The following is a 13,925-nucleotide window of genomic DNA, read 5'->3' as shown; positions in this document are numbered from 1 at the left end:
TTATTTTTGTTTTTATTTCCATTTCTCTAGGAGGTGGATCAAAAAGGATCTTGCTGTGATTTATGTCATAGAGTGTTCTGCCTATGTTTTCCTCTAAGAGTCTTATAGTGTCTGACCTTACATTTAGGTCTTTAATCCATTTTGAGTTTATTTTTGTGCATGGTGTTAGGAAGTGTTTTAATTTCATTCTTTTACATGTAGCTGTCCAGTTTTCCCAGCACCACTTATTGAAGAGGCTGTCTTTTCTCCATTGTATATTCTTGTCTCCTTTATCAAAGATAAGGTGACCATATGTACGTGGGTTTATCTCTGGGCTTTCTATCCTGTTCCATTGATCTATATTTCTGTTTTTGTGCCAGTACCGTACTGTCGTGATTACTGTAGCTTTGTAGTATAGTCTGAACTCAGGGAGCCTGATTCCACCAGCTCCGTTTTTCTTTTTTCAAGATTGCTTTGGCTATTCAGGGTCTTTTGGGTTTCCATACAAATTGTGAAATGTTTTGCTCTAGTTCTCTGAAAAATGCCATTGGTAGTTTGATAGGGATTGCATTGAACCTGTAGATTTCTTGGGTAATATAGTCATTTTCACAATGTTGATTCTTCCAATCCAAGAACATGGTATATCTCTCCATCTGTCTCTATCATCTTTATTTATTTATTTATTTATTTTTATAAATTTATTTATTTTTGGGTGTGTTGGGTCTTCGTTGCAGTGCGGGGCTTCTCATTGTGGTGGCTTCTCTTGTTGCAGAGCATGGGCTCTAGGCATGTGGGCTTCAGTAGTTGTGGCTCGCAGGCTCTAGAGCACAGGCTCAGTAGCTGTGGCGCATGGGCTTTGTTGCTACGTGGCATGTGGGATCTTCCCAGACCAGAGATTGAACCCATCTCCCCTGCATTGGCAGGCGGATTCTTAACCACTGCCCCAACAGGGAAGCCCTCTATCATCTTTAATTTCTTTCATTAGTGTCTTATAGTTTTCTGCATACAGGTCTTTTGTCTCCTTAGGTAGGTTTATTCCTAGGTATTTTATTGTTGTTGTTGCAATATTAAATGGACGTGTTTCCTTAATTACTCTTTCAGATTTTTCATCATTAGTGTATAGGAATGCAAGAGATTTCTGTGCTTTAATTTTGTATCCTGCTACTTTACCAGATTCATCAATTAGCTCTAGTGGTTTTCTGGTAACATCTTTAGAATTCTCTATGTATAGTATCATGTCATTTGCAAACAGTGACAGTTTTACTTCTTCTTTTCCAATTTGTATTCCTCTTATTTCTTTTTGTTCTCTGATTGCTGGGGCTAAAACTTCTAAAACTATGTTGAATAATAGTGGTGAGAGTGGGCAACCTTGTCTTGTTCCTGATCTTAGTGGAAATTATTTCAGTTTTTCACCATTGAAAATAATGTTGGCTGTGTATTTGTCATATATGGCCTTTATTATGTTAAGGTACGTTCCCTCTATGCCTACTTTCTGGAGAGTTTTTATCATAAATGGGTGTTGAATTTTGTCGAAAGCTTTTTCTGCATCTATTGAGATGATCATATGGTTTTTCTCCTTCAATTTGTTAATATGGTGTATCACATTGATTGATTTGCATATATTGAAGAATCCCTGCATTCCTGGGATAAACCCCACTTGATCATGGTGTATGATCCTTTTTATGTGCTGTTGGATTCTGTTTGCCAGTATTTTGTTGAGGATTTTTGCATCTATTTTCATCAGTGATACTGGCCTATAGTTTTCTTCTTTTGTGACATCTTTGTCTGGTTTTGGTATCAGCGTGATGGTGGCCTCGTAGAATGAGTTTGGGAGTGTTCCTCCCTCTGCTATATTTTGGAAGAGTTTGAAAAGGATAGGTGTTAGCTCTTTTCTAAATGTTAGATAGAATTCCCCTGTGAAGCATCTGGTCCTGGACTTTTGTTTGTTGGAAGATTTTTAATCACAGCCTCAATTTCATTCTTTGTGATTGGTCTGTTTATATTTTCTGTTTCTTCCTGGTTCAGTCTGGGAAGGTTGTGCTTTTCTAAGAATTTGTCCATTTCTTCCAGGTTGTCCATTTTTTTGGCGTATAGGTACTTGCAGTAATCTCTCATGATCCTTTGTATTTCTGCAGTGTCAGTTGTTAGTTCTCCTTTTTCATTTCTAATTCTGTTGATGTGAGTCCTCCCTTTTTTTCTTGATGAGTCTGGCTAATGTTTTATCAATTTTGTTTATCTTCTCAAAGAACCAGCTTTTAGTTTTATTGATCTCTGCTATAGTTTCCTTCATTTCTTTTTCATTTATTTCTGATCTGATCTTTATGATTTCTTTCCTTCTGCTAACTTTGGGGTTTTTTTTTTGTTGTTGTTGTTCTTTTTTCTCTGATTGCTTTAGTTGTAATGTTAGGTTGTTTATTTGAGATGTTTCTTGTTTCTTAAGGTAGAATTGTAATACTATAAACTTCCCTCTTAGAACTGCTTTTGCTGCATCCCATAGGTTTTGGGTCATCGTGTTTTCATTATCATTTGTTTCTAGGTACTTTTTGGTTTCCTCTTTGATCTCTTCATTGATCTCTTGGTTATTTCATAATGTATTGTTTAGTCTCCATGGGTTTGTATTTTGTTACAGTTTTTTTTCCTGTAATTAATATCTAGTCTCATAGTGTTGTGGTCAGAAAAGATACTTGCTGTGATTTCAATTTTCTTAAATTTACCAATGCTTGATTTGTGACCCAAGGTATGATCTGTCCTGGAGAATGTTCCATGAACACTTGAGAAGAAAGTGTATTCTGTTGTTTTTGGATGGAATGTCCTATAAATATCAATTAAGTCCATCTTGTTTAATGTGTCATTTAAAGCTTGTGTTTCCTTATTTATTTTTATTTTGGATGATCTGTCCATTGGTGAAAGTGGGGTGTTAAAGTTCCCTACTATTATTGTGTTTCTGTCCATTTCCCCTTTTATGGCTGTTAGCATGTGCCGTATGTATTGAGGCGCTCCTATGTTGGGTGCATAAATATTTACAATTGTTATATCTTCTTCTTGGATTGATCCCTTGATCATTATGTAGTGTCCTTCTTGTCTTTCATAATAGTCTTTATTTTAAAGTCTATTTTGTCTGGTATGAGAATTGCTACTCCAGCTTTCTTTTGATTTCCATTTGCATGGAATCTCTTTTTCCGTCCCCTCGCTTTCAGTTTGTATGCGTCCCTAGGTCTGAAGTGGGTCTCTTATAGACAGCATATATGCGGGTCTTGTTTTTGTATCCATTCAGCCAGTCTACGTCTTTTGGTTGGAGCATTTAATCCATTTACATTTAAGGTAATCATCGTATGTATGTTCCTATTATCATTTTCTTAATTGTTTTGTTTTTGTTATTGTAGGTCTTTTCCTCCTCTTGTATTTCCTGCCTACAGAAATTTCTTTAGCAGTTGTTGTAAAGCTGGTTTGGTGGTGCTGAATTCTCTTAGCTTTTGCTTGTCTGTAAAGGTTTTAATTTATCCATCATATCTGAATGAGATCCTTGCTGGGTAGAGTAATCTTGGTTGCAGGTTTTTCTCCTTCATCACTTTAAATATGTCCTGCCAGTCCCTTCTGGCTTGCAGAGTTTCTGCTGAAAGATCAGCTGTTAACCTTATGGGGATTCTCTTGTATGTTATTTGTTGCTTTTCCCTTGCTGCTTTTAATATTTTTCCTTGTATTTAATTTTTGATAGTTTGATTAATATGTGTCTTGGAGTGTTTCTTCTTGGATTTATCCTGTATGGGACTCTCTGTGCTTCCTGGACTTATTTCCTTTCCCATATTAGAGAAGTTTTCAAGTATAATCTCTTCAAATATTTTCTCAGTCTCTTTCTTTTTCTCTTCTTCTGAGACTCCTATAATTTGAATGTTCGTGCGTTTAATGTTGTCCCAGGGGTCTCTGAGACTGTCCTCAATTCTTTTCATTCTTTTTTCTTTATTCTGCTCTGTGGTAGTTATTTCCACTATTTTATCTTCCAGGTCACTTGTCCGTTCATCTGCGTCGGTTATTCTGCTATTGATCCCTTCTAGTGAATTTTTCATTTCATTTACTGTGTTTTTCATCATTGTTTGTTTGCTCTTTAGTTCTTCTAGGTCCTTGTTAAACGTTTCTTGTATTTTCTCTATTCTATTTCCAAGATTTTGGATCATCTTTACTGTCATTACTCTGAATTCTTTTTCAGGTAGACTGCCTATTTCCTCTTCATTTGTTTGGTCTGGTGGGTTTTACCTTGCTCCTTCATCTGCTGTGTGTTTCTCTGTCTTCTCATTTTGCTTAACTTACTGTGTTTGGGGTCTCCTTTTCACAGGCTGCAGGTTTGTAGTTCCCGTTGTTTTTGGTGTCTGCCCCCAGTGGCTAAGGTTGGTTTAGTGGCTTGTGTAGGCCTCTTGGTGGAGAGGACTGGTGCCTGTGTTCTAGTGGATGAGGCTGGATCTTGTCTTTCGGGTGGGCAGGACCACATCTGGTGGTGTGTTTTGGGTGTCTGTGAACTTACTATGATTTTAGGCAGCCTCTCTGCTAATGGGTGGGGTTGTGTTCCTGTCTTGCTAGTTGTTTGGCATGGGGAGTCCAGCACTAGAGCTTGCTGGTCGTTGATTGGAGCTGGGTCTTAGCATTGAGACGGAGATCTCTGGGAGAGCTCTCGACAATTGGTATTACGTGGGACCGGGAGGTCCCTGGTGGACCAATGTCCTGAACTCGGCTCTCCCACATCAGAGGCTCAGGCCTGACACCTGGCCAGAGCACCAAGACCCTGTCAGCCTCACAGTTTTTAATTCTTCTGATTTCCACAGCTCTACTTCCCATCTGTGTTTCAGCCAGTCGCACAGCTGCTAGTGTTGAAGGGTCTCCTGCTGAGGCGGGGGGTGGCTGTGGCTCACTGCGGGGACAAGACACTGGCAGCAGAAGTTCTGGGAAGTACTCTTTGGTTTGAGCCTTCCCGTAGTCCCGATAATATAGTTTTTATTTTTGCAATAAATCTTTTCAGTAGCAGTGAGCAGAGCCAGGAATACGCTTGGTCAACAACATAATGCTGAGCACAGTCCTCTTAAAATCTGACTGCAGCATCAATAAAAGTAAAATCATAATGATGGATCAGAAAAGGAAATATAAAACAGAATTTTGGAGACAAGAAGACAAATAGTCAACTGGCAATCAAATTGGAAAACTCACGAAAGCTGAATCTTAAGCCAACAGTGGAGAAAGCTAACTTAATATTCATCAAAATGTTCAAGAATTGATGAAACCCTCTGAAAGTGGGGCATGAAGAGAATGCTGATACAAGGAGACTGGTTGAAGGATGTGTGAAAAGTGGTTGGGTCCCTATATCCCCTCTCCCATGCCATGAACTTGGGCAAGCTGCCCTTCCTCCACCCTGGCAGAAGTCTGGAAGTTTATTCTCTGGAGAGGGTGAAATGCAGCGTCTCTTTGTCTGATGCCCTCGAATATAGTCACAGACGTATTCTTCCAGAAGCAGAAACACTCACAACTGACTCACACAGGTTACGTGAGATTTTTCTCCAACAGGCGTTTGGAAAAAAAAAAAAAGAAGTATGAGTCCTGACTGCCCTCCATCTCCTGACCCAGTAAACTCCCTGTGCCTCAAAGGCTGTATCAGTGTTTGCTATTAGGATTTCTCTTCTTGTAATAGCGTTTTTTCTACTGACTTTTTAAAAAGATATTTAGTGTTACTTTGTCCAGTCTGTCACTATTGTTAGAGCTTCACTGGTAGATTTTACCATGGGAAAATGTCTCCTTTTGCCCTGCTTGGTGCTTTTCGATTTTAATTCTTTGTCTTATATTCCAGTGGTCAGTTCTGTTTTTTATTTGTGTGTGCCTGATCTTTGTTCTTTACTTCTTTTTAGCTTTCAGTCTATTCCTTTGTTTTACCGGTTCTCTTATAAACAAGGAATGTTTGAGGTTCTTTTTTTTTCATCTGACTGTGATTTGGGGAGTATAATTTATTCACATTTGGTGTCCTATTTAAAATGCTTGCTCTTACTTTCAGGATGTTTTTTTATGAGTTTATGCATTTCCATCCTCGCTTCTGTTTTTGTGTCTTTCTTTGTTTGGACCTAGGTTTTATCTTTTTTATGTCTCTCATGACTTGGGAGGTATACTTTGTATGTCTTCTTCCAAGCTCCGCTATGCGGGATGCAGCCCATGCAATCATATGCAGAGACTTGCTCTTATAAATAGAGGAGGGAAACATTACTTTTCCTGTGAGTTTGCACGGTCGGTACAGAGCTCTACCTTCCCCAAGCATGTGGGGAGAAAGCCGGAGCCTGAAGTGATCTCAGCAATGGGGTCAGCCTTACCTCTGTTCCAGAGTGTCCCAGTGTTCCTAGCTGCAGCAGTGCCCTCCCACTGTGCCAGCTCGGCCCTCATCACAGCATCCTTAAAAAAGTCACTCCATCTGCCTCATGGCCCAGGCTGATCAGGGGATAGGCCTCCCAGGACTGCTGGTGGAACTTTAAATTTGTCTTCCTGAAAGCTCCCACCACCATGCCAAAAGGCCCCAATTGTCCCCCCTAGATCTGCCTTCAAGATATAATATCTTCATCCAGCCTAGAGGCTGAAGACCTCCATTGGAGAGGTGCCCTTGAACCTGCCTTATCAGCTCAGCCTAAGCTGCCACTCAGCTCCCACTTCTACCATTTTAAAAGCAACATGGGGTGATGAGCTTTGAAAAAAAACTGTGGTAAATACAAAATGTACCATCTTCACCATTTTTAAGTGTATAGTTTAGTAGTGTTAAATATATTCACATTTTCGTGCAGCCAATCTCCAGAACCATCTCGCAAAACTGAAACTCTGTATACAGTAAACAATACCTCCCTAGCTCTGCACCTCCTAGTTCCTGGAACTCACTGTTCTACTTTCTGTCTCCATGATTGTGGCTACTCCAAGTACCTCATACAAGTGGAATCATATAGTATTTGTCTTTTCATGACTGCCTTATTTCACTTAGAATAATGTCCTAAAAATATATCTATGTTGTAGTCTGCATCAGAATTCCCTTCCTTTCTTAAGTCTGAACATGGATCCGTTGTATGTATATCCTACTTTGTTGATCCATTTATCCATCAAATGGATCGTATGGTAGTTTTTTTTTAAATTAATTAATTTATGTATTTATTTTTGGCCGTGTTGGGTCTTCGTTGCTGCTCGCGGGCTTTCTCTAGCCGTGGCAAGTGGGGGCTACTCTTCGTTGCGGTGCGCAGGCTTCTTATTGTGGAGCACAGACTCTAGGCGAGCGGGCTTCCGTCGTTGTAGCACGTGGGCTCAGTAGTTGTGGCACATGGGCTTCGTTGTTCCGTGGCATGTGGGATCTTCCCGGAGCAGGACTCGAACCTGTGTCCCCTGCACCAACAGGTGGATTCTTAACCACTGCGCCACCAGGGAAGCCCCTAAAAAAGCAGTTTTCTTCACCCGATTCTAGACCTGCTGAATCGGATTAGGGGAGGGAGGGAGGTGGTCCTTATGCCCACAGAGATTTGAAATGCTCTGCATGAGAGGATTGAAATGTTCCTTGATTTTAACCCACAACTGCCGGCAGCAAGTCCTTAATTTTTTAGCACCCCTGGAAAATGGGAGAAATGAAATCTCAGCTTGGGAGAGCTTCCCAAAAGCGACCACCAGTAGTCACCTTCTCCTGGGCTGAGTTCCTCAGCAGCAAGCCATGGAGAGTGGACAGAGGAAGCTTCCTGGTGGCTCCCCTTCCCCAACCCCAAGCCCCAGGGAGGATGGAGACAGCAAGGCAGCGGAAGAACTCTTCTTTCTGCCCAGGCACAGAGCCAGAGAAGGCTCCAGGGCAAGCCGCACAGGAGCCAGCCCTGTACATTGACTTTGTTATTTCTTGGTTTCTGCACATTGGGGTAGACCTGAGATAATCTCACTGCAAACAAAGCAGCACCCTGGGCTTTGGAAATTCTAATCATCAGCCATCATTCCTCTGTTCATTTCTTCAAGAACATTTGTGAACTCTCAGGTCCCTCCACAGTTCCTGTGGATGTGAATGCTAGTCATTGAAAAGAAGGAGGGGGTGGAGGAGACAACAGAGAAAGAAAGAGAAAAGACACTAGTTAAGAGATACTGGGTCACCGAGGGGAACCCAGTTCCCCCACAGTTTCCGGGGTAACTCCTGATAAGACGATGCCATACCTATGTGGATAAGCACAAACTTAGGATGCAGGCTAGCTGGGTTTGAGTCCTGATTCTGCCATTTCAAGGCTGTGTGACCTTAGGCAAGTTATTTGACCTCTCTGCACCTGTGTTTTCTCATCCGTGAAATGGAGATAATAACGGTATCTATGCCTTAGATTGTCATGAGGATTAAATACATAAGCACACACCAAGTACTTAACAGTGCCTGGCACAGGGTGTTGAAGAAGTCTTAGGAATTATTCTTTTTGTTATCATTATGATGTGAGATAACTAGGAAAAAATGGTAGAGACCACAGGTGGCAGAGCTCTCTGTCTCTCGGGGGGTGTTCGTTGGTGCATGGGGTTCATGGTAAAGCACACACCCTGGAGGGCAGGGGTTATCTGGCTCTTCTACTGAGACTTAAGGAAGTTTGGATTGGGAAACACATCATAGGAAAATTCACTTGGAGGCAGGGATGAGCTAGGAGCCCCACATCAGGTCGAGGTAAGGTTATAAGCTACGGAGCTGGCAGTGAACTCAGCAGCAAAGCCAATCAATGTCAGGTCTTAAACAAAGAAGCCACCTGATGACAGTAGATGAGCTTTATGGAGATGAAGCAAGTGGCAGTATGCAAATGGGGGGGGTCCACGTGAATGGTGCCCCCAGGACAGCGTGATGCCCTGTCCCAGAATAGCACTTACTCTGTCATCAAAACTATTCTAGTGTTTTTCATTGATTAATCATTTGATCCTCACAGCAACCTCATGAGGAAAGCTATTTTTATCACTCTACTTTAGGTGAGTACTGAGGCACTGAGAGGTTAAGTAACTTGCCCAAGGTCACACAGCCATTTTATGGCAGAGTTAGGATTTGAATTCAATTTCTGCAGAGTCCTTATGCTTAATTATTGTACTATATGATCTAACTAACATTTATTAAGAGCTTACTATGTTCCACGTTGCGGTTGGCTTATTTCTCATAACAATTCTATGAGGTCAGCACTATTATTATTCCATTTTACAGAAAAGAAAACTGAGGCTCAGAGAGGACGAGTAACTTCCTCAAGGTCGCGTAGCTAGTAAGGGCCTGTACCCAGGCATTCTGGCTCTAGAGCTGGCTCTCAAAGCCCCCGCCTCAGAAGGCAACCATCGAACCATCTAGGAGAAAAAGGGCCAGAGGAGGAGAAAATAATTTCTAAGCATGCACAATCTAAACCGCTCTAATGCTGCAGAAATATTAGGGTGGGGACAGGCCGAGTGTGGAGGGGAGGTCGTGAGACTCGTCTAAAAGGTCATGCGAATGACTCAGGGTTCAAGTCTCAGTACAGTGGAGGACAGCGTCATTTATATTTCTCGACAGGCCTCAAGCTGCAGGAACTCTGAGAAACTCAGATAGGCTGATTTCTTCCGCTCCTGCATCTAGAGACTGGTCTATAAAAAGTCGATGCCCAGATCATACCACAGAGACGAATCCATTTCATTTCCCCGACCCTTCAATCACTGGTTGCCCGCCATCCCCGGGGCACAAGGTGCTGACCCAGCATCTGCAGCCCTACCCTCAGCTTGAACGTCCCGGGGCATGTGAACAGAGAACCATTGTGAAAAGACGTCTCTAACACTCACTGACTATTTTCTAAAATGTTCTTTCAGCTTCTCCATGAACATGAACTAGCAGGGGAGGACCCAATAAGGCAAAAACGAGCCGGTATGTAACCCTTTGCTTGGCCATTTTTCTAGTAAATCCCAACAAATGACATTTGTTGTAACTTTCTGAAACACTGGGATCCACATAATACAGGCTCTGAGCACCTCAGTGTTCAGTTTCTAGAAGTAACTGCAAAGGAACTCCATTCTCTATCCAATGACATTAAAGGGGTCTTATCAGCACCTTCAGGGCTCGTGTCCTCTCCCATCACCTCTCCTCAGAGCCTGAAGATTTCCCCGAGGCCCCTTCCTTCAGCTGCCCTCTGCCACCACCAAAAAGCCTGCTTCTCTCTTCTCAGCCCAGCAGCCTTGCCTTTTTTCTTTTTCCTTTTTTCTTTTAACCTCGTCTCCTCTCACTCAGCACTTTATTTTGTGAATCAGTTGAATCTCTAGACCCAAGTCCTTTTCTGCCTGCCACTCCAGTTGCCCACTGAATTCCCAAGAAGCTGTCTGGAAAACACAGGGCTCTGCCCTTTGGAGGGTTGGGGGCAGGTGAGAGCTGTGAACACCTGCATGGTGACGGTCAGTGTCTCCTCCCTCATGTGGGACCCTGAGCAGGTGGGTACATCTGGAGGCTGCATTTTCCAAGGACCAGCTCCTCCCACCACAGCAACCTTGCAAAAGCATCAACCTGATTTTCTCATTTCCCTGCAGAAAATCCTTCAAGGGCTGCCAATTGCTCTGGAGATAAAATCTGATTATCCGCTCACTGGACCCTAAGTGCTTTGCCCACTCACTCTCCTTCTGCTGCTTTTCGCAGAGTCAGCGTCCCACTCACCACACCCCTTTGCTTGTCTGGGGGACTCAATTCACATAGGCTCCTGCCCTGGAAGTTCTTCCATCAATTCCCCAGACAGGGAGGGGCTCTGTTCCTGGGTTCCCCTTACCCACAATACATCCTCGTAGCCCAACATTTATCCCAATGCATTGTAATTCTTTTGCTTCCTGTTTGCCACTCCCAGGAGACATGAGCTCCCTTGAACCCTCTTCCTCTCTGCAGTCTGGCATGTAGCCCAGTGTCCCAACAGATGAGTGAACAAATAAAGAGAAGGCATGTCTCTGTCATAGCTGTCCCTGTGTGAGTTCAGAGGATATGTTCCTTTTTGCTAAGAGTCTGCTGGCTTCGTGGCTGGACCAACCGTCTAGAAACTTCTTCACTTGTAACATTGGGACTGAATCCTTTTCCAAGCATGTTGGGACTTGGTCTGTTCAGTCTGGTGGTCTAAAAGAGACTTTAGGCTGCCAGAGGGAGCAGGCTTGCCCCAAGGGCAGGATAAAGGTGTCCGGTAGAGCCCCTTACAGGGCCATAACAAGATCTGCCTGCTGCCCCGTGCGTGAAATGAGAATTCAACCAGTGCTCGCCGGAAGTTCATACCATGGGTCCTCTCTCCTTCCCTTCCTTCCCTTTTTTTTTCTATTTTAACCTTGTTTTATATCCCTATGGGATCCTCACTCGCCCTCCTCTCCTTCCCTAAAGTGATCTACAGCACAGACTGTACTTTGTACTTCCTGTGCTTTAAAACAAGCAATATCACCTCTACCCACCCCTCCCCCACGACAACCCCTTGAACCTTCCCACCCCCATGGCAGGAACAGGACCAGAGATGTCCCCACTCAATATTTTGAAAGACTTTTCTTCTTAAAATCAAACCACTTGCGTTAAGTTCCAGCTCCAGGTTCTGCCAGCTTCTCCTAGGGCTCAGGCTGCCACCTGCCTCGGAACCAGTTGGTGACCTTACACCTGGAAAAGTAACATCTTTCTGCACTTCCAGTCCTAGCTATTTGTGATCCCTGGTGCCAGCATGAGAGGTTAGCTCTCAGAGAGGAAACCACTTCCACTTCTAAGGATTTGACATTCCAAAATTTTTCCAGACGTGCTTTCATTAAAAACAGTCACGAAGATGATACATCGCCATGAAAACATGTTTTCCATTTTTTATACATGGTTTGGGCCTCTCTAGGGTCATTCTGGAGGTGTTGATGACTCAACCCATCATCTGCAGAAGAAGGATTGGCCTTGGTACTTGTACAAAATCACTGAAGTAAGAAGTGGTCATGGAAAGGCCCAGGCACCGGGCCGCAGATGCTCAGAATATAAGTTGCAATTGAGAGCATCGCTCTCCAGGAAAACTAGGAAAGCAAGCAATAGGAAGGTTACGTTCAGCAGATGCCACACAGAAGTGTCTGTGTTCTGGAGCCTTCGTGCCAGAAAGTGGCAAACAAAGTTTCCAAGAGAAAGAGAATTCTCAGAAGGAATTTCCTTTTGAGGCACTGGACCAACTCTATAGAGCTTTAAAGTTTGATCCTTTAAAGGTAGGATCAACACTCACATTTATTCTCAGAGCTGTGGACTTCTTCCTTTACCACATGTTAGGTATCACAAATATATCACACACATCCAGACACACACACATATATATACATACATACAAATATACAAATATATTTTTACTGTATGGGGTTGTTGAGAGGATTAAATAATAGTATGTACTTATTTTTTAAATGTTAATATAGTTATCTGGGGGAGTATCTGATGTTTTTGTTTGCTTTAATGGTTTTTAAAATTAAAAACAAATTTAATGGACTTATTTATAAAAATATTGCATTTGACAGAGCCTGAAATATACCTGGTACGGAGAAGGTTTTGTAGAACTACTGAAGGCAGGAGGTTGGATGCCACAATATTAGCATTTTAGGAAAACTATCTCAAAAACTCTGTGGGGGCAGAGAAACCTTCACCAGAAACTCGGAGGCCAGAGGCAAGAAGCGTATGAACCTGCTTGTTAGTGGCTCTTGGGGAGCAGAGGGAAATAAGCATCCGTCAAAGCCTCCAGAATTCTGTCCTGATTCCACCAGGAAGTGGATTCTAGACCAGCCGAGAGGCTGGCACAGAGGAGGCATTGGTGGAAGCCGTCTGAAGTGAAAATTTGCCAGATGGTTACGGTTGAAGGAATTAGATGAAGAGGTTAGTGCCGGGAGACCAGCAAGGGTGCTCAGCAGTGTGGACTGTCATTGGCCCTGGTGCCTGGAATGACGTTAGGAAAGGAACATGGCGAACGCTTGTGAGAGACATTTGGAGAATTGGGTCAAAAGGACTTGGGGACAGACTTGACATGGGGTGACAGGAGGGATGATTTATATGATACTTGGGAGTGCACAGACCCGGGTGACTGGGGAGGTGGAGGCCACGGGTAGAAGCCGGAGCCAGAATGAAAATCTTATTTTGGAAGTACAATAGTCAGCGGGAAATTTAGTCTTAAGGGCAATCTTCACAGGGGACTGAAAGCAGAAGTTTCTTGGGAATTCCCTGGGGGTCCAGTGGTTAAGGCTCCGCGCTTCCACTGCAGGGGGCACGGGTTCGATCCCTGGTTGGAGAATTAAGATCCTGCATGCGTGCGGCCAAAAATAAATAAAGTGCCGGGATGCACTGATTTTAAAGGTTTTTTCCCTAAAAAGAGGCTTCATGAAGTTCCCCATGTCAGATTTCTGAGCTTAACTGGGAATGTGTCTTGGGTCCTGGGCTGAAGAGTCCCCACTGGTGCTTCTTTGGTTTCAAAAGGAATGGCTGGTAGGAGAAAGGGAGACCCAGGGTGTCCTAAGCCCGAGCTGGAGGCACTATACATCTTCACAGATCCAGTGAGAGCAAGGTTCCTACCAGACTGGGTTGCCAGCTGCCAGCTCGGAAATCCTGACCTTTCTGCAGACCTGCAGCCCCACCGGCTGTGCTGTCTCCTTTTGATCTGTGTTCAGGAAATGCTGTGCATTCTCCAGGTTGAGAAACACATTTGGGGATTTTCCTGGCTTTAATCTTTCTTATGATAACTTGTGGCATTTCGTGCTCTGAGCAGGCAGTAGTGGTGGCAAAGTAAGAAGAGAAGGCTGGTTCTCTCTGCCTGGTGGGTTTTTTTTTTTTTTTTTTTTTTTTTGCTTACCTGTCTCAAAAGTGAGACCTGATTGGAAGAGAATTAGGTTTAGTTGACCTACCAGCAGATGGCTGCATAGATGTTAATCCGTACACTTATTATGATCAGTATTATTATTTCTACACGCTGTTTCAGAATGCCTATTATATGCCA

At 43.1% G+C, this 13,925-nt stretch overlaps 1 protein-coding gene across 3 annotated transcripts in view; it reads left to right on the top strand.

Moving 5' to 3' along the window:
• ADGRF5 (adhesion G protein-coupled receptor F5) overlaps positions 1-13,925 on the top strand; it is a 110,442-nt gene that overhangs the window by 53,535 nt on the left and 42,982 nt on the right. For all 3 annotated transcript variants that reach the window (XM_082848784.1, XM_082848785.1, XM_082848783.1), the window contains exon 3: positions 9,796-9,850. In XM_082848784.1, the coding sequence (XP_082704910.1) occupies positions 9,796-9,850 (55 nt within the window). The remainder of the gene's footprint in view (positions 1-9,795; positions 9,851-13,925) is intronic.

Source organism: Leucopleurus acutus, assembly GCF_964270905.1.
Source record: "Leucopleurus acutus genome assembly, chromosome: 10".
Lineage (NCBI taxonomy): Eukaryota > Metazoa > Chordata > Mammalia > Artiodactyla > Delphinidae > Leucopleurus > Leucopleurus acutus.
This window is presented reverse-complemented; position numbering and strand designations above follow the sequence as displayed.